This window comes from Sprattus sprattus (assembly GCF_963457725.1).
Source record: "Sprattus sprattus genome assembly, chromosome: 18".
Taxonomy (NCBI): domain Eukaryota; kingdom Metazoa; phylum Chordata; class Actinopteri; order Clupeiformes; family Clupeidae; genus Sprattus; species Sprattus sprattus.
Window position 1 is genome coordinate 4,832,325 of NC_137916.1, and position 24,168 is coordinate 4,856,492.

Here is a 24,168-nt window from a genome sequence, read left to right on the forward strand (position 1 = left end):
CTACATGGCTTCCTTTAGGCAAGACTTTTAAAGCAGAACCTATGAGGGAATGGAGCCATGAATAAAAACATTAGAGTCCCCTGAACTTCATTCAGAACTACTGAATGCCATGGATACTGGACAGCCATGTCACCACAGAGAAGGAATTGGTAGGAATTTCATACTACACCATGTGGGAATTCTATGATTCATATAGAATCTCAAAAAGATTTTGTGACCAGTGAGAAGTTTTAAAGCCTTTTGTCCACTGTCCCCTTTTCTGAGGATGGACGGAGACAGGAGAGGCAGGCGGTTGAGGATTTTACTGGGACGTTTTTACCATAGCATGTACAATTGCACTGCAAACCCAAGCATTCCAAGTGGAAACAAGTCAACAGAAAGAAAGACCTGACATGTGAAGCAGCAGCACCAAACTTTTTTTTTTTTGGATGTTATGTGTATGTTTGTGTACTTGTCTATGTACGGGTGAGTGTGTGAAGGCACACATGCTTTTTGGAGTATCGAGGAATAATGATGCAGGTTCACAGGTCACACGTCCAAGCCATAGAGTGGGTGTGATTCTGAGCCATCCATGACGCTTAGCGAGACCGTGTATAGGTGTGTGTGTGTGTGTCTGGATGCATATGTAATGTGATGATTATCAAATGCTTTTCATCACACACACACACATATGCACTAACGCTGGAAGACAAAGCATACTCGCAACCCACACATCCCTTTGTCTCATTGCATCCATCCCTCTGTTGACTGGGTCATCAGGCGTTGGCATCTGACTTATGCAAATAGATCAACATCACTGTGTTCATGAACAATACCAGCTGACACACGCCTCCCACCTGACTAATCATGTCACCAAATGCATTCAAACCGAATTGGGCAGATGAACCAGGTGTCACCTTTTTTTGTTTTGAAGTGGGAGGTTAGTGACTTTGTCTTTCAACCCAATGCCTCCCGAGAACTACTTTTCTCAATCAAGTGCTTTGCAGACAGTCGGGAGATAGTGGGGGCAATTTACAATCTTTACAGCCAAAAGCAATGTGTGTCTTAATCTTTCATCAATGCAGGCCTAATGAATGTAAGTAGTTGTCATCTAATATCCACACTCTGTTCTTAGTGGGAGGAAGTAAGTTTATTTTGTCCTGGCTCATTGTGCTGTTCTAAGTCACATTATATATCAGTTCTTCTGGTATTATATATATATTGTTGTCCAGTAACATTATGAAAAGAATGTTGTTTTCTTCTAGCAGAGTTAAGGCGTATAAGCTATACGTGCAATTACAGAAAAAAAGTGTCATTAATAGTGTGCAAGTGCAGTTTTTTTGTATTCATCAAAATGTGAGCTTGTGTGTGACTTAAAACTGCGGTCTCAATTTCAACATTAGAATTACTGGTCACACAGGGGAAAAAAAGTTTTCTACAAAATGAATAATGATATGTGCATTTCATCAAGTCATTTTATCAGCTTACAGAAAATGAATAACTTTGTCATCTGTGCACTTACCAAACTGTCACAGAAGCAGAATTTCATGGAGGCATAAGTGCCTTCGAGATCAGCATCGCTCATCAGCCATGCAGTAGATTCTAGCATGTTCTCTACAGGGCATCTAATTTCAGTAGTAATTTTTCAACTTCACTCATGGTAAAAGGTGTTTTCATCCCCAGTGCCATAGTGTGAATATGTGGGGGTAAAATAATGTTATTTATATTGTTTCCCGGCCTGTGCGCTTCTTATGCCAAATATTTGTGTTTCATTATTTCAAATGTCATTGCTGTTTATTTATGGTGTTTTTTTGTGTCATGGCAGCTTGGACACGAGGGACATATTAAAAATCTTTTGCTTCAGTGTTGGAGTTGTCTTTTCTAACCTTTTACATGGAGCATTTTTGACCAATACCACAAGTATTGAACTGCACAAGGCTGTCTCAAAATACAACCATATACATCTACAAATTATTCCCTACATACAAAGCACATCAGGTGGACATGTTCACAATTTACTATAACAGCAATTGATATTTAATCTGATAGTGTAGGCAGATCTGTATAGGCCATCAATTATATATTTTATCATTCTGCATCAAAATTCAAGGGTGAAACATTCTTTTGAATTAGCTGTAATTTCTCTCGAGTCTATCAGAACTTCAGCGTAAATCTGTAAATCTACCTCTTTAAACTGGAGACTTACCAAATCACACACACTCAAAGAGGGAACACCACATGTGCCTGGACTGAGCAGAACAGTAATATTACAATACAAGTCAGACGATAATCTGCTCCAGATGCAGAAAAAAATAACCCACACAGGTCAAGGCACATATATAGATGTAGCTTGCTCTTAAAAGAGCAACTTGGTGAAAGTGCCAAGAAGCCCCAGTTATAACAAGAGCACTTACTGTTGCACTGCAGCTTGGCCTATGAAACCATGGGAAGGGTAACACAGGTTCAAAGGCAGTGCCACGTATTTCAAATAACGACAAAGTAGTTGCCATGTTTGAAAGTCAATTTATTGGTTTGGTTTTACAAAACATGTTAAAAAAAAAAAAAAAAAAAGTCTTCATATCTTCACCATACTCCGCACCGTTGTCCATCCTGAAAAATAAGTATTCGTCAAATCACGTGAAGGCACCAAATCCATTTCCCCCCTACAGACTAAAGTCAGGTCAGTGAAAGAAAGTAACTTCACGGTTTATCAGAAGTCTAACGCATTCAATGTCATCACTCTTGACTTGCGGGTTAAGACTACAGTTCAGCCTTTCATTTAAGTGTGCCAGCTTGAGACTACATACCCTTCCGTTTGAAGGCCTCTGCATGTCTGGAGACAGTAGGTTGATCTGCACCTCTCAGTCTGAAACAATGTACTTCATACCCCTGCAAACAAAGACAACGGTTTTTAATCAAAGTAGTTACACGGAAAAATTCTACTAGGACAAAAAGGCATTTCATTGTCAGTGAATTGATTAAAGATAACTTCATCGTAGGTCAGAAGTCTAACGCATCAAACATCATTCTGAACTTAAAACTGAAACGGTCAAATATTAAACCCATGTCACACCTTGGCGTCCTTAGCCTCATTCCTCTATTACAGAGGCCATGCTGTCGACCACGTGCCATGGCGAAGTATTACGGTGTCCACCCAAGGCAGTTTTCCTACAACGAAAACACCACGATTGAGTGGGCAGTCACTGTCAAATAATACATTACACATGTATCAAGGAGTCATACATAATGCAATCAAGTTTTTCGGCTTAAACTCACCAATTCACCAGCGTGCCGTTTCAGCGACATTGCTTCTGTAGGGAAAAACTCATGAACAGGACCCTTCCCTATCCATTAATTTAATGTTACCACTGTGGCCAACTAGTACATTCATCACAAATAAAACGATACGGGTCCATCGCCTAACGTTTGTGAGAGACATTTTTTTTTTACGGACATCTAGCAAACTTAAAGCCCTACCAAACCTATGCACGTGCACTCTTGCGAAATTCTCTGAAGAAGTGCGCTGAGAAATGGAACGTCCTATTTTAAGGGATACGCACTTCCGGCGCGTACTGTGCTGCAAAATCCTAAAATATGTATGCTATCTAGATAATTTACATTCACTCTGAACAGTTAAAATTAATGTAGGGTTTGAACAGAAATATTTTTAAGATCCTGGAGAAATAGTTTATCAGAAAATGTACCTCTCTGCGTCCTACATCGGGTGACGTCACATACCACCTCTACGCCAACAGGAAAGGACTAGACGGAGTAGTACAGGCAGGCGACAGACAAGCTGGCTACACAAACACAAACAGCATGGAGGAAGACGCAATTTAAAAATTTGTGATTCTGGTCTTGAGCAGTATTTGACTTACCAAAGTTTTCGTTGTATTTATGAACTTGGCCTGCTGTTCGGAAGATCATGTGGGGAGTGTGTAGTCGCGCCCTTGTATGGTGCATTTTCACGTTGATCTCCTGCATCGTGCCGCAAACGGTAAGAATGGTTTGTGAAATTGCTAGCCAGCTAAGTTAGCTAAATAGTCATGCTGAAGAGAGTAAACGAAAAGCAGGCAATTAACGCGTCCATTATTCATCTAAATATATTCACCTTAAGTGTACGGTCCTAGCTAAATACACATATCTGTCATTAACAAAGCTTACTACTCAACGTTACATCGTGGTCAATGCCAGGAAGTAATTTAAACGTTTTGAAGAAATCACCTGAGTGGAACTTGGCCAGCTCGCTTATATGGAAATCTTAGCAAAAACTAAAGGGTTTGCTTGACATATTTGTCTGTCTTGTCATCCTCCTCCAAACACCACCCAAAGCAACCCAGTCATTTTTACGGCTTCCCAATGTTAGAATCCGGGGAGTAACATTAAGTGAACGCTTTCAGCATATGGTAACGTAAGATCACTGTAAACAATGCAAATGTGTTGTATTTTAGAAGTTTCTATCCTAACTATTTTATACAGTTTACGTTATGTATAAGCTCTGTTGGTTCGAACACTATGTAATCTTACAATGTTGATGTTATCAAATTTGCGTCAACTTTCACAGTCCTCGTGAAGCCACCTAATCGAGCGATAAGTGGATTACATTGACCTGACAGGGCAGGGGTCTTCATCTGGCCTTGTTTATGCCTCACTCCTGTGAACAGAGTCTTTAGTTTAGTTTAAAGACTCGGTTAACTTTTTGGCTGTAGTCTAAATCTCACTTAAAACGTATATTGTAATGCTTGGAGCTCCCTTCTGAGCAGTTTACTTGTTTTTATGGTTATTTACCTGTTATTATCCATGGACAAGGGGCTAGGCCTAACTACTTCATGCTTTTGTGCCAAAGCAATAGTTTGTTTTGCCTGGAGTAGCAGCCACATTCTGTGTTAGTCAAACCAAATGGACCACCAGCACCTCTCTTAGTCCAATTTACATGATTATATGCAGACGCTGCAGTGGAACAAGTAGGGACATGGGGCTGCATGGCAAATGACTCATCTGCGCCCCAGTGACCTGCATGGGTTGCTGTGGTTCCCGAGCAGATGTGCGTAGTGACGAGGGCCAGAGTGGTCCGAGCTCCATGTGATTTGTTGAGCTCTTATCAGGACGCCAGTGCATGGTCTCGGAAAAGCTCTGCACGGCTGTGGCGTGCTGTGCTAACTCTTCTATGATGGCAGCCACGTGACGCTCACCCAGAGCCCAGAGTACTGATGTGTGTGTCTGTGTGTCTGTGTGTGTGTGTATGTGTGTTGTGGTGGTGTGTTGACACAGAGTGCTCTTTTCCTCTGAATGGCATAATAAGGCCCAGTTAACCTTGCACTGTCTGAGAGGATTGGGCAGAAATATTTTTCTACTTGTTTTGGCTGTTCCTTGCTGTGGCATTCATCCATTGATTTGTTGAACTGCTGTTAATGTGTAAGCACTAAAAGAAGAAGTGAAGCAGTTTTTTTTTACTATACAGTAGGGCTTTGACTCCGAACTTCGAAATTCGAATATAATTTGAATATCAAAAATAAATAAATATTCAAACGAATATTAGGCAGCCCTTAATATTCGAACTTGTTATGGGCATTATTTTTTTGTAAATGTCTTTGCTTGAGCGTTGTTTTCAATTCAGATTCCGAAGCTTTTTCAGGCATGAAGTTGTGTGAATCGCGAGATCGTTAGCAAGGCTGTCATTGGCAGTGGCGGTCCGTGCATTTCACGACTATGCCTTCAGCGATGTCCTACACGACAGTTAAACTGAGTGAATCCACCTCTTAATACCATTATTATGATGCCATGGCTCTCGAGCCATATATTTATACAGAAAGGCAGTATAAGTGAGCATTGCATCACCTTAACATAGTCGAGTACAACAGACTTTATTAATATTTCCGGAACATTTAAAATCAATACACCCGTATTAACAATTAAGAGTAGTAAACTCTCAGTTATATGATCGCTTGGATACTGTCACAACTTCAAAATAAAAGGCGATTTTCAGGGATTAGTCTACAAAGTTTTATTAAGTCTACCGAAAGTATCCTATGTGAGCTTTAACAAGTTTGTCCACTAAACATCGCATTGTCCCACCTGCAAAGCAATTACATTAAACTGACACGATCCTCACGATATCCATTTTTTTCTTGAAAGGTCCGTCTTGAAAATGGCTTTTCTATTATATTAGCGACCAGATCGATATCTCCTTCTCCTTCAGCCATTGTGGGTTGAAAATAAACTTAAATTTCCTTTTTCGCTAATTCACCACCACCATTCGCCAACTAAAATGAGCACTTCCTGAGGCACTGCGTCAGTCTGCCGCACTAGTGCGTATCCAATCAAAGTATGTGTACGTGTCACGTTCAACGTGATGCCTGCTAGCTTGCCCCAATGTTGCCAACTCGAATTCTGATTGGTTATCACAACTGTCTGTTTCAGTTCATTCAATTTAAATGATTTAAAAGTTCATTGACGTTGACTGATACACTGCCCTCTGGTAGACAAAACATATACAACTTAAGTTTTATACCATATAGGTCTTACTGAAGGCATTTAATGGTCAAACTATTATTAATAAATATTCGAATATATTCGAATATTAATATTAATAAACAAACGAACTTCGAATATGATTTTTTGGCAAAAGTCAAAGCCCTACTATACAGCCAATAGGATTAACCCATGCTAAACAAAATGTTTGCTATAAGTCTGGGGTTGGGGGAGTGGTGTGTTAGTGATGATAACCTGTCTGCACACACAGATCGTACCAAGATAACTTTAAGTTTGTGTCAACTGAATAAAGGCTCATAGAATACCCTTACTATAATATCATTCAGATTGGCAAGAATGGCCATTGTTTTGCAGGAATTATATATACATAAATATACATAAAAGTTTGGAAATTTATGTTTGGTAAATTATTAATCTGTTGTTACATTGCTTATTGGCATTGCATTTTATATCGATGGAAAGCCTGTTTATTCACCTTTACAATGATGTCCAACTTGTAAGGATCATGCATTGTGGGATGAGCTGCACAGCAGATTACGTGGGTAGCGCCCAAGTAAAATTTGCTAAAATTCTCTGCCAATGCTAAACAGGGTATTCGCCTGTTGATATTGATTCTTGTTTTGAGTTTTGAGAACTCTCGATCAGTAACAAGGAACAAACAAGAAATATTGTCAATTTTACGCTTTATTAATTTAATACACTGTCAGGAGCCTCAGTAGCGGGAGGAAGATCCGTATGCAGCCATAACAGCCTGGCACCTCCTCCTCATGCATGTCACCAACCTGGTCACACACTGCTGTAGGATGCATTCTATTCCTCAACCAGGAGTCGTTGCAGGTCAGCTAGCGTGGTTGTGTTGGACACTAACACATAAATCACGCCCAAGCTGATCCCACAAGTGTTCAATTGGCTTGAGGTCGGGACTCATGGCAGGCCATTCCATTCTCTCCCTGACGGTGTATTTAATGAATAAAGTGTAAAATTGCCAATATGTCTTTTTTGTTCCTTGTTACTGATCGAGAGATCAACCAATCCACTCAACAAATCAAAACAAGCATCAATACCCACAGGGGAATAGAGAATTTTGGCAAATTTTACTTGGGTGCTACCCACATAAACAGCTGTGCTTCTCATCCCACAAATGCATGATCCTAACAAGTTGGACATCATTGTTAAGGTAAACAGGCTTTCCAGTGATATGAAATACAATGCCAATTAGCATTTTAACAAAAAGGGAAATAATCGACCAAACACAGTTGCCAAACTTTTTTTGACAAGTTAATATATGTGTGTATGTGTGCTACACAGACTTGACCTGGATGAAAAAGGGTTACATGATTTCTAGAACTAGTAAATAGGTTAGTTCTAGTCTAGAATAGATTTGGGTTACATAAAATGGGATTGAGTTTAGAAACGTTCCTTTGAGATTAGCTTTGAATACAGGCAAGCATACATACTTTGTTATGGTCTCGATAAGCTTTTCTGCTGTTGGCTAAGACAAATAATCCTTAAATACCTCCCCCACACACACCAGTAGTTTCAATGTACAGACCTCATTTGTTGTTTCTTAGATGTATATTTTTGTGTCTACATAATAGTTTATTCAAGATTCATACAAAAGCAGTCATGTGCAACTACATGCTGATTTTGATTGACTGAAACCTGTTTCACTAGTAACGCATGTCTTTAGGGTGGCTATACTGTTGTTCACATCTTTGGGCGTACAGCATTGTGCAATCACTATTACGCAATGTCTGACTGGAGCTGTGAGAAGGGCGTTCTGATCTAAAAAGTTACAGAAAAGGGCTTGTTCTTGTTCTTCTCATTCTGGCAGCGATATAACCCAGTTCTAGTCCACAAAGCTTCATTCGAATGGCACAGCCTCCTGGCTCAAAACAGGGGGACGCAGATGGGCCTTTCGGAACATGAAAGTGTTTTTTGCTACTGAAAGTGAGAAGGGGCATTTTTAGTGCCAGGGAATGAAAGTGGTGCCTAGGTTATCTTCTGTTCCTGTTTTGAACAGCCCTTACGATGTCGCCGTGAAGTGGGAAGGTCCAGGTGCTCAGTGTTGTCAGCTCTTACAGCGTGTAGGTTAGGGGCAGTCCAGCAAGAGTTTACAGAGTTTGGTAGGTTTTATTCAGTTGAGACTTGTTAAACTTCAGTCATTTAGCTAGGGCTATGGATGCCTGCTTGAACTGCCTTTCCCTTATAACCCCAATATGCTTCCCCCGCCTCTCTTTTCAAATAACCTGGTGGGTCCTGTTATTTAGCTGAGTTTCAGGGGAATGTGAGGGTTTGCCTCGAGGCCTGCAAACTGCGTTATTTGTCACATCTAAGGCTTGAGTGCCAAAGGGTTTTTGTAAGTAGTGTTGGTACATTTAGGGCCAGTGATTTGCTGGAAATTACAGGGGGGGGTCTTTTTTTTACCCTCCTGGAGATAACGTTTGTGGAAGCTAACTGGTTCCTGGCCAGAGGCAGCGTTGGCCCAGTGTTTGGCTCTCAGCCCGAGGTTGAGAAATAGAGGCCGGCTCTCAGTGGTGATGCATACCCCACCCTTCTGCCCACTGGTGAGCTAAGACCAGCGCTCTCTCTGCCAGAAGAGTTATTCTGCCCCACACCCACAAAAGGCCTCTCACAGGCTCACCCACAAAAATAGTAGAACATGCCCCTTCTGTTTATGTGTCTTAGTTCCCTATTCTCCATACATCACACTATATTCGTCTTTCTCTTCGTCTCATTTTTCGATCTCTCAAGCTTGGTTTGCTTGGATATGTGTCTTCTCATCTCTTTTTCCATCTGCCACCACTACCACCCTGTTATTGTTGGTCTTTGTCCATATCTCCCCGTGGGTGTCTGGTCTGTAGTGTGTCTGGGCCCAAAGCCTTGAGGGAGAGCTAGAGCTAGAGCGTACATGGGATATGTGGCCCGCGCCCAGTCAGCCCACACAGCACCTGGTGTGTGACAAATAGAACCCAAGAACTGACTCCAGAATAAGAGAAGAAGGATGAGAGTAAGCCATGCTGTGAGGTCACCCTGCTGTCCTCTGTCCTCTGCATCATGTGGCGGTGACAGCAGGGTCTCAGTGGAGTTCTAGCCCTGTGCTCCTCTTCAGCTGCACTACTCTGCTCTACGAGCCTCCTGCAAGCCTGTGTGATGTCTGTCTTCAGGGCACAGGCAGTTGTTTATCATCAGACACTATGAGCCTAACTGTTCCAGGTTGTTCCAATAACTGTTCCAGGTTGTTCCAATAACATATCGTTAAATACTAGGGGTGGGGGGGAAATCGATTATTCGATTTTTCTCGATTCTCTCTAAACGATTCTCTCTCGAAGTTCATAATCGATTTTGTAATTTATTTTTTTTTATTTTTTTTTTACACATCCATTTTATGTTGAAATGCAAGCTGCATCGATTATTGGATTTTTCATAGAAAGTCAAAATTGTGACAAGGAAAATCTTTTTCTCTAATAAAAAATAGAGAAGGTAATTCATCTGTTGATTTTCTTTAATTATCAAACACAAAGTAGGAAGTGTAGCAAAGACTCTGAGTAGCAAACTCGAATGTTTTAAAAGTCGAAATGGATTGATGATCGTTTTATCGGTTTAGAATTGATAATCGTTTTTTTTACACATCCATTTTATGTTGAAATGCAATTATCAATCCGAAACCGATAAAACGATTATCGATGCATTTCGACTATTGAATCATTTGAGTTTGCAACACAGAGTCTAAAATCACTTCCTATTTTGTGTTTGATAATTAAAGAAAATCAACAGACGAATTACCTTCTTTATTTGCTTTATTAGAGAAAAAGCTTTTAATGGTCACAATATTGACTTTCTATGAGCAATGCAATAGTCGATGCAGCTTGCATTTCAACATAAAATGGATGTGTTAAAACTTTTTTTTTTTAAATAAATAAATAATTGAATTACAAAATCGATTTAAAATCGATAATCGATTTTTTTTTTTTCGAATCAACCCAGTTGCATCCAGTGAAGTTCATTCAGTGTATAAGAAAGCAGAGGTTTAGCAGTCTTAATAGTGTTGGTGGATTTGTAGAAAACTGTTCAGTGTCACATTAGTGGTATATATTTGTCATATTTCTCCCTTGGAAAAAAATAATTTGGTTCAACACAGCTGTCAAACTAAGTTGTTTGTAAATTGCATGCCAATTTAAACATACTCTGCTAAATATTTGTCCTGGAAATCCAGCCATGTGCAGATGGTATGGCTGTTTACTGAACCGTCAGGAATCATGACACATGCTAGACCTCTACTTCTGCCCCACTGGCCTAATAACATTGGCGGGGGCTAAAATAAACCATAAATTAAAATGTTGCTACTTTTGTAGGTGCTAATGCTTTTGGTAATAGGCGTCCGAGTGCGCCAGAGTCCACTTGCTTCATGACAATCTAATAATCTTAATAATCTCTGAGCTGTGGAGAGAAGAAGGGCTTGTGTGGCTGCATGCTCATTCAGTGTTGTTGTTCGATGTGTGCTCCTCCTCGCAGGGTCGTGGAGCCACCGCGTCGCTGCCAGAGAGCCTCCTCTTTGTGTCCACGCTGGACGGGAACCTCCACGCCGTCAGCAAGAGATCGGGTTCCATCCAATGGACACTGAAAGAAGGTAAGTAGGTGGGGAGGCTCGGTTACACATTTGTTCCCCACAGGTCCAGCGCATTGTGTTCATAATACCCCAGTTACACGAGAGCGCCCATTGGGATTTAAACCTCAGGGTGGACTGAGTCCCAGCCATGGGAAACTGCATCCAGCCTGCCTATTGTCACCAGAAGGAAGTGATTGTCATAAAAACAGAATATACGCTGATTGGATACCCGAGCTAGGATCCGTTTTCTTTCCTCGTTCTGTTTATTGATCTCATTTTCACTAACTTGTACTACACTGTCTTGAAAAAGGAGCTCCTATCACTTTTGTCAAAAAAATCACAGATTCTTTTTTTCAGACCCTGAGTACTTGAAGTGTGTGTGCACCAACAATAACAGAGTCAAAATGTGCTACTCTTATCCAGTTTGTTAGGAGTGGCACAGATATGCTATCACTTACTGCATATCTTTATCAAAGAGAGCGCATTTCTGGCTTATGTTAGCAAATTCTGTCAGTATATGCTATGCAGATAATTTGGTTCTTTCTTTTGCAATGGTGAGGCATGATATTAAGATTAGCAAGGCCATGCCAGTGTAAAATACACCTCCCCCTCCCTCCCCCCTCACAAACACTCTAACAATCATTTACAGGTGTACAGCAAGGGGACACATGGACTCCCATTAAAGCCAGCAGCAGCGGCCAAGAGCAACACTTAGTCAGACCCCCATTTCTCCATCATTCATCTCCTCTCAGGCTTAAACACCACTATGTGACTGCTAGCTAACGCCCACTGCCCTGAATACATAATGGACCAGCCAGTGTCCAGTATACATATTTACTACCAACTACCATGACAACCTGCTCCAGCTCCACTAGTCTTTCAGCACTGGCAGCTGGCCCTGTGTATGTGGATAAGTTTGATGTCTATCACACACTGGCTAAGCCATCCACCGTACACTCTTCAGAGGTAGAGATGGATGTATCTTCTGTTCAGATAATGAAAGTCCTCTAGTGTGAACAACACACACTCTTGTAGGGTTGGATCAAAAGCCTGGAGACTCTTCAATATACACACACACACACACACACCTGACGCAAGAACCTGTTGCCCTTAGACCCCCCCCCCCCCGACACACACACACACACACACACCGTATGTAAACTTGCTGATGGACCATCATACTGATTGACCTTGTGTGCCTGTGCTATCACCAGAAGTTGTTTGTGTAGTATTAAGGTGTTATCAGCAGGGCCGATTAGCGTGGTTGTGTATCCGCAGGCTTGTCTGTTTTCACCACAGGTGCCATTCTCAGCCCCACCTGGTTCAAATGCTTTGTTGATTTGTAAACACTTACATCCCAATGCAAATATTTGTGATGGTGGAGGTTTGCCTCTGGAGTTCCAACAGCAAGTGCATGTATTTTATTTGTCCCATGTGTCTGCACAGTGGCATTTTGGATGCATGCCACTAAAAGCACAAACTTTCTTGCGGTACTTGCAGGACGTGTTTGGTGTTTGTTTCTTTGTAGCATTTAGTGGAGCTGCTCTCGGACCTCAGTCTTTGTCTCAGAATATGATATGTGTGGGATTCTTAACTGAAAGCCTGTCCTCTCCTCCGCCCTCTGCAGATCCTGTTCTTCAGGTCCCTACGCATGTGGCAGAGTAAGTATGTTTGTATGCAGAGATGTGTTTGTGTGTGTGTGTGTGTGCGTAGATATGTGATTGTGCAAGATACCAAACAGGAACTTCACAAGTTGCTGATCGTGCATCTCTTTTCCTGTTCTCATCCTCCATAAGAGAATCATTTTTGCAAGCCGCCTCTGATTAAATATGTTCCCCATTGCTGTGCTTCTGCAAGCGCTAGCTGCAGTGGTGTTCTTGCCAAACATCTGCGCCCTGTCGGTAGCAGGAGCAGAAGTGCCATGATCATGCAAGATGTGCCTAAAGATGTAGAAGTCTGAAAATGGTCATCACTCAAACGTCCGTTATATCTACTATACACTGTGTTACAGATAATGGGAGACTTCACCAAGTTCCCTGTTAACAAGCAACATAGCCTTGGAGTTGCATGTTAACAGTTGCCTCACCCTGATTACAACATACAAATGTCCACCCATAGCCAGCTGTCTGGATCCATATAATCTATGAATGAATGTAATCTGATTATTGCAAGGGTCTGAAGGGGATGTAAAGAGGTGCTGATGACTCATTAACACACATACACCAGTATGTGTCCCTTACATATTCTGCTGTTACTTATTTATTATTATTTTAGCAGTGACCATAGTTTTCAAAGAGCAAGGAAATGGTACAACCTTGACACTACTGGTGTCTTTGGTAGTCCTGCTATACAGAAGCCAGTCATTGTCTAAGGCTTTGTCTTTTTTCTTTTGCAGGCCGGCATTTCTCCCAGACCCTAACGATGGCAGCCTGTACTCTCTGGGAGGGAAGAACAACGAGGGCCTGACGGTGAGAGCGTGTGCACACTGATGACTCTGATACAACAGCCTCCTCTTTCTCTGGAAACCCACAGTGTCTAGTGTTTCCATCCCACAGAGGAAGCAGTGGAGCCATTCTCAGGATGCTCCGTCCATTTTGTGTCGTCTCAAGCTTGTTATTGTCACTAAAGCTTGTTATTGTAACAGTGCAGGGCACAATAGCAGCGTTTCAATATGATGCCATGCTTTGTTTTAATTTTTTTAATTTATTTTTGTTCTGTCCTGCTCTTGCAGAAACTCCCTTTCACCATCCCTGAGCTGGTGCAGGCCTCACCCTGCCGCAGTACAGATGGGCTCCTCTACACAGGTATGGTTCCCTCCCTCCCTCCCTTTAACCACTCCTCCCACCTCTCCTCCCTTCCACCTCTCCTCCCTCCATCCCACCTCTCTTCAGGAATCACACCCTAACAGCCCTGGAGTCCTCACACGACTGCACCGCACCGGCTCAGCCAGTCGCCTCGCCCTCTCAGAGCCATCAGATGGATTCAGATAAAGTCTACCATTGTTTGCCTGCCGTAGGTACTGAGCTCTGACTAAACGGCCTCTTTTGAGTGCACAGTGGCCTGGCTTAATGTCACCACCTCCTCCTTCTCCTTATTACTGAAGTGTAGTCCAAAACGTTGAAAGTATACTAGGTTAATCACTCTAAGGGCTTAAGTGTAGTCCAAAACGTTGAAAGTATACTAGGTTAATCACTCTAAGGGCTTAAGTGTAGTCCAAAACGTTGAAAGTATACTAGGTTAATCACTCTAAGGGCTTAAGTGTAGTCCAAAACGTTGAAAGTATACTAGGTTAATCACTCAAAGGGCTTAAGTATAGTCCAAAACGTTTAAAGTATACTAAGTTTATCACTCTAAGGACTTAAGTTTAGTCCAAACCCTTCATAGTATACTAGTTTTGCTGTTTCGAACGCGTCTCAGTGCACCAGCTCAATCTCTCAATCACAGTGTTTGAAATAATACCTCGGTGTCGTGTGAATCTACAACAACGACTGTTATTTTTTTTATAGGTCTATAATTTTTCCTGCCCCATCATAACCATTTACTCTTCTATAACTACCTATTTAAATCTGACTGGCTCATTTTATCAGCAGGTCTCCAGTAGTTTTATTCCCAGTGTGCAAACATGCTAATGAGATGTGCATCTGTCCTGTAACTCTCTTTGCATGAAAGCATCTGATAAATGAAGTAGCTTTAGTTTTCTTTTGACCCAGTGCTTGACAACTTGCATGCCCGGCGCAATCAATGTGCAGAGGTCTGGACTGGACACAACAGGTGCAGCGTGGACCGTCCTGCCCACCATGCGCCAACCTAAACACTTCCCCTTTGGCATGGGCGTTGCGGTGGCGTTTTTTTTTTTTGTAGTTCCTCTTTGGCCACACCAGCCAGAACAACCCGTCTGCTGCTACCACTCCCCCTAGGCAAGCAGAAAGAGAGTGGCTTCCACGGGTGTGGTCTGTTTGCTTATCACGGTTGGCCCAACGTGTGGGCTGAGGGGACGATAATGACCTGCATCCTGTTTGTCCATGTTAATGAAGTGGTCAGACGTTAACGGCTCTTACCTGCTGAGCAGTTGTACTCAGGCGCTCGGCTTCCCATTCATGGTTGGTTAATCTCTGGAAGTAGAAGATGGCCTCCCGTCTGTTATATAAACATTCAGATCATTACAAATAAACTGAGAGCTTAAGCCAGACTCTGCTGCTCGTTGGGCGGTGTCTTTCAAAGAAACATTACCTCCAGCAAGGAGGTTATGCGATCGGGTCCGTTCATTTATTTGTCCGTTTGTCTGTCTGTGGACAAGATTTCTCAGAAACTACTGGGCGGATCTTTCTGAAATTTTCACAAGAGGTGGATCTTGGTCCTGGGACATCCCCATTAAAATTTCAGGATGATCCGGATTCTGAATCCGGATTTGTGTACCTCCTTGCTGGAGGTCAGAAATCTCGGATTGCTCTTGTTGTTTATGAGTTTATTTTTTATTGTTGTGTGGGTGTTTGGTGGAAGTGCCTGAGTTGGACAAAGTCAATAATGTTTGTGTGCGCGCGTGTGTGTGTGTGTGTGTGTGTGTGTGTGCGCGTACAGGCAAGAAGCAGGATGTGTGGTATGTGGTTGACCTGCTGACTGGGGAGAAACAGCAAACCCTGACCTCATCTTTTGCGGAGATGCTCTGCCCATCGTCTTCTCTGCTTTTCCTTGGACGCACAGGTAGATAGTAGACACACACACACACACACACACACACACACACACACACACACACACACACACACACACACACAGTCTTTTGCCTCTCTTTCCACCCCCACCCACAGTAACATCCACTTTCACATCCACACTTGCGTGTGAAGGCATTGTAAATCCAGATGTATACAAAAACTTGAAAAACATCCCATCTTGAAAAAGCTTCCGAGATAAATGAGGCATTTGTTTGAGTACTCTCTGTATTTGTTCGTCTCTCATTTAGAGTACACCATCACCATGTACGACACCAAGAATCGAGAGCTGCGTTGGAACGCCACCTACTCTGATTACGCCTCCACCCGGCCTGATGACGACACCATATACAGTACGAGCAGTTTCCTCCTCCACCACGTCTCTCCCTACATCCCTTTAATGAGGACTCTTCTCCATCTTTAATAAGGACTGTCGGAGAGAATGGCTGGATTGTAATCCAGAGTTGATCAGTAGCTGGTGATCTTATACCCCAGACAGGACTCTCCAGACGGAGCAGCCTAGAGCGGTTTATGCTTTCACAGACGTTGTCATTTCACAACATCAGACTGTGTACTTAGTAGGACACATCCTCATTGAACTTAAAGACCTTTACACAGGCAGTCCGGCAGTTGTAGACATAACCACACTGACTTGCTCTCTACGGGAAGTTAGGTGCTCTGTGGAGGCGGATAAGCTAACAAAGCGTATGCCAGTTCCAATCAGAGTCATTCCTGGCAATGTGATTTTGCGAAATGTTTGAGGAACTTTAAGATGTAATTTTAATGTATTCTTACTGACATCCCTGTCTTTGTATATGTACCAAAAGTGAGATGGGTTTCTTATCTTTGTAAACATTGGGCCTCATTCTCGACAGCAGTTGGGAAGACTTTCCGAAGGATTTCAGAAGGAACTCCACTTCGGAAACATTTATGAAAACATTTGCATTCTCGTTATTTTTTTCTTCTGTGCTTTCTTCTGAACTTCAGACAACTTTCAGAACTCGAAATAGCAGTCGTAACTCTACCGGAATCTTCTCAAATGGGGTTCCACGGGCCATCTTGTGGTTATTTGAGGAATCGCGTTGAGGAATGACATTTGAAAAAACTCCGTATTACAGTAAAAGGGTTAACGGGCGAATTTGTGAGAACCCGTTGGTGATTGCGTTCACGTCAACTCTACAGACATCCTCGGATTAAAATAATTATGATAATAATAAATACGAGAATATTTGTATCATTAACAATTACGTTTCACATTTATAGTCATAATTATACGAGGTAGTGTTTATTGTTACACTAGGTCTATATGGCTCGTAGCTTGACTGTTCTCTCTCTTGTACGTCACTTTGGACAAAGGCTGCGTCTGCTAAGAGACTGATTGTGAATGACATGAACACTGCAAATGTAAGTGAATAAATAAATAAACACTAAGCTCAATCTCTAAGAACTAAGGAATGAATTTATTGCAATTTATACTAATACTGGTGGCCAGTCTTCACCCCTATGGTGGCCATTTCGAACGACAGGACGGACTACAATTTATACTCGTACTTGGGACCGGTCTTCACACCTATGGTGCCTATTTTTCGATAAAAAACAAAAAAAGTGACTACTTAAATGTGTTTTACGGACTTCGGACGTTCAACGTTATACAATATCTCCACCTTATTAATGAACACCTGTTACGAGGTGGATTCGGGAGATTGCGACAGCACACGTTTCTAAAATTGCGTCTCCTAATAAGGAGCTGGCAGGGCGTGTATGTATGCAAATCCACTTTCACGAGAACGCGCATCAATCTAAGAAGCTAATCGGAAGGAACCCAGCTGAGAAGACTTCGGCTGCTTATGAACACATTTTCAAGCGTGCGGGAATGCAGCGGAAGCGTTTCTCTTAAGTTGATTTTGCGAAGTCGTGTAAGAAACATTTCTGAAGAATTACAGAAAAAGGTTGAGAATGAGGCCCATTCTCCTTTTATACACACTCCAGCTAATGGGTTACTATAACTGTGCTCTCATGCAACAGCAATTATGACATTATGCTAGTGCTAATAATGCTACCCATTCATTTAAGAATAATTCATTTTTGAAATCAGTAATGGACCCCCCCCCCCTTTAATCTGAACCCACCAAGGTCTTTATGTGCTGAGGCCTCCGGCCATGTGTTCACCCTATTGCGTCCGTAGCACCACCTCCTCTGGTCTGTTTCTCCCCCAGAAATGGCCCACTTTGTGTCGAACAGCGACGGGCTGGTGGTGACGGTGGACAGCGAGTCGGGTGACGTGCAGTGGGTGCAGAACTACGAGTCGCCGGTGGTGGCCGTCTACATCTGGCAGCGAGAGGGCCTGCGGAAGGTGGCACACACCAACATGGCCAAGGACACACTGCGCTACCTCACCTTCATGTCCGGAGAGGCGGGCCGCATCACGCGCTGGAGGTACCCCTTCCCCGAGGAGAAGAAGGCCAAGGACAAGCTCGTGTAAGGCAGCGCCTCCACAGCATCTCAAACACGTGTACTCATCTTGCTCTGCTCTGACGTTATGAAATTCATGTTAGTCTTCCGGAGGTCTTGTGTGACTCATAAGGTGGTTGCACAAGCACTTGGCATGATATCAACGACCGGAAATTAGTTTTTTAGGAGTTGTCTCATGAATTTTCTTACTGAGGTGTCTACATTTATTCCTTATGAACTTACTGTGGTGCCAAAGCCGCTTAACCCACAGGCTTTTTTTTTTTTCATAATTCTGGCATTGTACTGATTACAAAATTCAAAATGTGCCTGCTCCCGTCTGTCTCATGAGTTGAGCTGTAGAAATGAGCCAACTTGAGCAGTAGATGTAGTGATCTCCAGAGGAGTAGGGTCTCATTAGTTGAGCAGTAGATGTAGTGATCTCCAGAGGGAGTAGGGTCTCATGAGTTGAGTTGTAGATGTAGTGATCTCCAGAGGGAGTAGGGTCTCATGAGTTGAGCTGTAGATGTGGTGATCTCCAGAGGAGTAGGGTCTCATGAGTTGAGCTGTAGAAATGAGCCACCTTGAGCAGTAGATGTAGTTATCCTCAGAGGGAGTAGGGTCTCATGAGTTGAGCTGTAGAAATAAGCCGACCTGAGCAGTAGATGCAGTGATCTCCAAATGGCTGACTTTCTGTCTCGTTTTAACTGGTCTGTAAACAGTGAGGATGCACTACCACTGAAGTCAGTTCAAAAAGCCCTCAGATGTTTGAAGTGATGTGGAGGGAGCATTTGGGGCGCTCGTTTGGCTGATCTTGGGAGAGATGTCTGACTATAACATCCCCCGGGGCTGCAAGGCTTCTTTTTAGGCTTACAAATCATTTTAAAATCTACATTGTGAAACCCTAAGTGCATTGCAAAGGGAAACTATGTATATTCAAATATTCATATGGTTTGCGATCGCTCCTTCCAGAGTCTCTGCGCTGACTAACACTGTTTGAAAGTGACGCACCCTAAACACAAGCCTTGTGTAAAATGTCCTCAGGCGTCGTCTTAAGAGCCCCTTCTGGCAGATCCTCTGCTGGAGGGTTGCTTCAGCTGGACAGGGGGTCAGGCTTGTCATGTTTGGCAGGGGAGGTTGTGCAGGATATCCCCTTTGGTTGTGATTTCACAAGCTCTAGGTCTGTTGGATGGATTCCAAAGGAGAGCATGTAGTGGCTCAGCACATTGGTATTACATTGATGATGTGTGCCCAATCAAATGTTCCAGTTAGTAAGGAGTTGAAAGGCGATGTAAGAATAAGATTGCTGGCTGCTTAACTCCTTTATGAAACAATATGCCGTCCGTGCTTGATTGGTGTGGGATATTTTTAGATACAGACGTATTGATTTGAGTCTGAAATTAAAGGGTGCTGAAATACGATTTCTTTCTCACCAATTATTGAGTTAGTCTTCTCACAAAGCCTGTGTTCCATATAATGTTACCGCTTGGTACTTTTATACTTCATTTGAGGGTTTTTTTTATTGAATGAAATGCAAACCTCATCTTCATATCACTTGCCATAAAAAGTAACACTAGTTAACAGTCCAATCATATTTAATTATATGTATATTGCAAGAATGCTCCCAAACTCATTGTCTCTGTATTTTGTGTGAAGGAAATGAATTGTTGTGTTTTTCCTTGACATGCTGTCTAAAAGTGCCTATTTCTCCCCTGACTGTGTGTTTGTGTGTGTTTGTGTGTGTTTGTGTTTCCACAGGCCCACTCTGTTTGTGGGTCGCTACTCCACCGGTCTGTACGCCTTGCCCTCGCTCGTGCACAACGGGGTCACGGTGATGGTGAGTGACCTTTGAGTTTAGGGCAGCGTGACCTCCAAAGGAGGACAGTGGCACACACATCTCGTTCCAGCGGCCCTTTGATGATTGAGCCCATTCTCTCAGGGGTCCAGCCAGGAAGGGTACAGTCACCCCGACTCTCAGTGCTGCCTGTGCTCCAGAGGCAGCCGTGTTATGTTCCACCCAGTTTCCACGTCGGCCATTAGGGCTTTCATTTCCCCTTTTTAGAGGGGAAAAAAAGCCCTTTGCTTTTGAGTACGAGGGCCCTTGACATGCACTTGTGTCTGTGTGGAAAACCTCAGCATCAAGACGTGGTCAACTCCTCTCCACTCTCTACCTCTGCACGTGTACCCATAAAAACCCAGGTCACTGCTGTTTGGAGTAAACCAAACCTTTAACAGCTAACAGTTTCACCCAGATTTGCTATCTGTCCTCAATTAAACTCAATTCAATGTGTCTGATGATTTTTCGGAATATGTGTTCAGGAGGATAAGTGCCCAGGAATTTTCAGGCAGGTTTTTACTCCAGGACTAAGCACATGTTTGGATGTTTCTCACTGAAAACACTGTTTAGTTTCCAGCAGTGCCTAATCTAGGTATAAGATATCAGACCTGTACTTACTTGTGTCTGCAGTGCTGTGAGGAAGTGTGAGACGGTGGTGTGTAGAGAGTGTGTGTATCTGCTTGAGTAGATGCACATGCAGTCACGTCCTGTCTGCGTACGGCTGTGTACACATTAGTGTTTGTTACACTCCCATAGTGGGATGTGAAATGAGGTGGTGTTTACCAAATATGGCTAACTTATGAACAATAATGTTACACAACAGTCAGTGCGTTATCAGTTATGGGACAATGATGGCACCCTGACCTCCATGACGGGCCATGATGAGCTCTGTGTTTCTCCCCAACCTGACCTCCATGACGGGCCATGATCAGCTCTGTGTCTCTCCCCAACATGACCTCCATGACGGGCCATGATCAGCTCTGTGTCTCTCCCCAACATGACCTCCATGACAGGCCATGATGAGCTCTGTGTTTCTCCCCAACCTGACCTCCATGACGGGCCATGATCAGCTCTGTGTCTCTCCCCAACATGACCTCCATGACGGGCCATGATCAGCTCTGTGTCTCTCCCCAACATGACCTCCATGACGGGCCATGATGAGTTCTGTGTCTCTCCCCAACCTGACCTCCATGATGAGCTCTGTGTCTCTCCCCAGCCGCGTGGCAGCACTTTCCCCATGCTGGAGGGCCCCAACAGCCAGAGGCGTGTGGACAAGGAGCAGGGCTGCGTGATCACCCCCAGCACCAACACCAACGGCAACCCCGGCACCGCCCTGGAGGAGCGCAGCCACATCAACTACATGTGGAACCACCCTCTCCTCATAGGTACTACACACACACACACACACACACACACACACACACACACACACACACACACACACACACACACACACACACTCTCCCACCTACACGGAACCACCCTCTCATCATAGGTACTACACACACACACACACACAGACACACAGACACACGGAACCATCCTCTCATCATAGGAACTGCATTACTCACTTCACTGAGGAAATTAAGTTGAAAATGGAGTTGTTCTGTAGCTGTTCAAATGTAGAAATATTGATTAAAAGTAATGCAACAACTGATGGGCATCTTTATATTTTATAAATTAGAAAAAAAGTAATGGGTTAAATGAGAATCTCAGTTTTTGCACTGTAGTGTTTCTCATGGTCACGTTGAGAAGATTGGAAAACACTGACAGGTGCACACACACACACACACACACACACACACACACACACACACACACCCACTCTCACGGGAACACACAGTTAGTTGGCAGGCGTTGCACAGCTTTGACAAGCTATTGCATACATGTGTACTTGAAATAAGGTATACGCACACGCCAACACATGCCCATTCAGTCATGCTGACAGCATGTCCTAGTATATGTCTAGATTAACAGTCAAGTAAACCTGCCATGCACACTAAGGGTTCAAATACGAGCAAATGGACGCGAGCAAATGCATTGATTCCTATGGTACGGCGCGCTCTGCGTGTGCACCCCTTCTCCACCACGCGTTGCGTCTTTGTAGCGTTTTTTAGGTGCGCTTAAAACTTGAACTATTCTCAACTTTCCAGCGCAAGGCAGGGAAGCGCACCGCTCATCAATGTCACACTCGGCCCAGGCAGCCAATCAGATCAAGCAACAGGCGGGTTTAACTACTTTATCAATTATTTCCTGTTTTGATGCTGGAAGATGTGGTATGATTAAGCAATATAGCACGAGTGGGAGTGGGATTATCCCTTACCTACCCCACTCCCACGAGTATTGCTTTTATAAAACAATTCTACAGTCAACAAATTAACATTTTTACACGAAAAATTGTTCCATTTTCAACGTCAGAATTTTGAATGAACGGTTTTCATCAATGCGCTTTCATCGCGGAGTGATTATTATTAGTTGTGAAAAGTCTGTTTTGGCCTCCGCACTTTGCCAAGGCGTTACTGAAGCGTCTGCGTCTGAAAAAAGACGCGTATGTGTATTTGAACCCTAACAGATCAACACAGTGTTTAACCACCTGCTGTTGCTTGGTCTTGTTCTCACACACGCACACGCACACGTGCATGCCCGTGCAGCAAAACAAACCCTTTTAACTGCACAAGTACCCATCTGGTGCTGTTCACACCTGCATTTTTACTGGTGAAGCTTACATGCTTCATATGCTCAACATGCAGTTGGTAGGAGACCACTGCACCCTAGTGGTCAAATATAGGCATTGCTTCTGTCCCAGTGCATGAGGTTGTTCAGTGTCTCTTCTATACCAAGAAAGTTGATAGCTGTCGCGAATGCACTTCTCGCCTGAGATTACATCAGACACTACATTTAATGTCAATTTAAGTATAATAATATTAATAATTTATATTTATAAATGTATACATATTATAGATTTATATTAGCCTGGATACCAGCCTGAACTCCGCCCACAAAATTTTTGGTCTGGGAGATTCAGTCTGGGTTTGAGCTAGTTGGGAGAGATTCAAGTTTTCGAAAAAGTCGAAAAAGCAATCTGACCACCAATCAAATTGTAAGGGCGGGCTTTATACGATGATGGACAGATGATCAACCAACGCTTGAGTTGAATTAACCAGTAGATTCGAACTCCGACCAAGATGGCCGCTTCTCGGGAGCTTAGTGGGGAATATTTTATGTGAATTAAGCTATCTACACGACTTTTTAATGTCTACATTGACTCGGTTAGTTGTGTATGTGCAACACGAATGTTGCAGAGTATTGTTTGTCTTAACTAAAGCTCTCTAGACCATTATTGTTAGGTCATTGCTAACGCGTACACCAAAAACCCATTGAAACACACTGTAGCTTCTAGCCTTGCTGCTAATTAAGTAACGAGAGCAGGCATATCTCAACAGATATTGACAGCGTATTCATTTTGAAAGAGGACCAGAGAAACGCGATCAAGGCATTTGTCGATTGAAAAGATGTTTTTGCCGTCCTTCCTACGGGATCAGGTAAAAGTTGAATCTATCAGATGGTAATACTACGTTGCTCTGATTGGTTCTAGGTATCCAATTCAACGAAGAGGCATTTTCTTTCCTGGTTCGTTGAAACACGCCCCATAATCACAGCCCAATTTTATGTATTTTTGTTTTCATGTGTTAATGTATTGGGGTTCTAATGAAGAGGAGTGAGAGATGATTGTCAGGTGTTTGTGCTGATTGGTTTACCCGGGTTCCGCCCCCTCCTCAGGTCACCATGAGATGCCACCTGACTCCCACAGCACCCTGCTGGAGCGCTTCCCCGAGAGCATGCCTCGCCCCCCACACAACATCATCCCCCCCACCAGTGACAAGACCCATGAAGAGGTAACCCCAGCGTGTGTGTGTCTGTGTGCCTGTGTGTCTGTGTGCCTGTGTGTTTCATTGTGTGTTTCAGTGATAGCCTTTGTATCTGTATAATATTTCCTATTAACTATAAGTGCATTTAAGATGTACTGATTTGCTGTGATGAAATGTTGTGCCAATCCTCTGCTATATGTTGATCTGAACTTTGTGTGTGTGTGT

General features: G+C 43.0%; 1 protein-coding gene and 1 long non-coding RNA gene across 3 annotated transcripts in view; one reads left to right on the forward strand and one right to left on the reverse strand.

Annotated features, from left to right (window-relative positions):
• Positions 1 to 2,482: 2,482 nt before the first annotated feature.
• Positions 2,483 to 3,478, reverse strand: LOC308379737. Its single transcript, XR_013969000.1, has 4 exons — positions 3,256 to 3,478; positions 3,053 to 3,147; positions 2,787 to 2,868; positions 2,483 to 2,589 (listed from the first exon to the last, which is right to left on the reverse strand). It is a non-coding gene; the product is annotated as an uncharacterized lncRNA (long non-coding RNA).
• Positions 3,479 to 3,783: 305 nt separating this feature from the next.
• Positions 3,784 to 24,168, forward strand: part of ern1 (endoplasmic reticulum to nucleus signaling 1) — a 31,631-nt gene continuing 11,246 nt past the window's right edge. For both annotated transcript variants that reach the window (XM_080857117.1, XM_080857118.1), the window contains exons 1-11: positions 3,784 to 3,976; positions 10,987 to 11,101; positions 12,708 to 12,741; positions 13,476 to 13,548; positions 13,812 to 13,884; positions 15,659 to 15,781; positions 16,041 to 16,142; positions 18,006 to 18,267; positions 19,996 to 20,074; positions 21,291 to 21,459; positions 23,855 to 23,970. In XM_080857117.1, the coding sequence (XP_080713243.1) occupies positions 3,905 to 3,976; positions 10,987 to 11,101; positions 12,708 to 12,741; positions 13,476 to 13,548; positions 13,812 to 13,884; positions 15,659 to 15,781; positions 16,041 to 16,142; positions 18,006 to 18,267; positions 19,996 to 20,074; positions 21,291 to 21,459; positions 23,855 to 23,970 (1,218 nt within the window). In that variant the 5' untranslated portion in view covers positions 3,784 to 3,904. The remainder of the gene's footprint in view (positions 3,977 to 10,986; positions 11,102 to 12,707; positions 12,742 to 13,475; positions 13,549 to 13,811; positions 13,885 to 15,658; positions 15,782 to 16,040; positions 16,143 to 18,005; positions 18,268 to 19,995; positions 20,075 to 21,290; positions 21,460 to 23,854; positions 23,971 to 24,168) is intronic.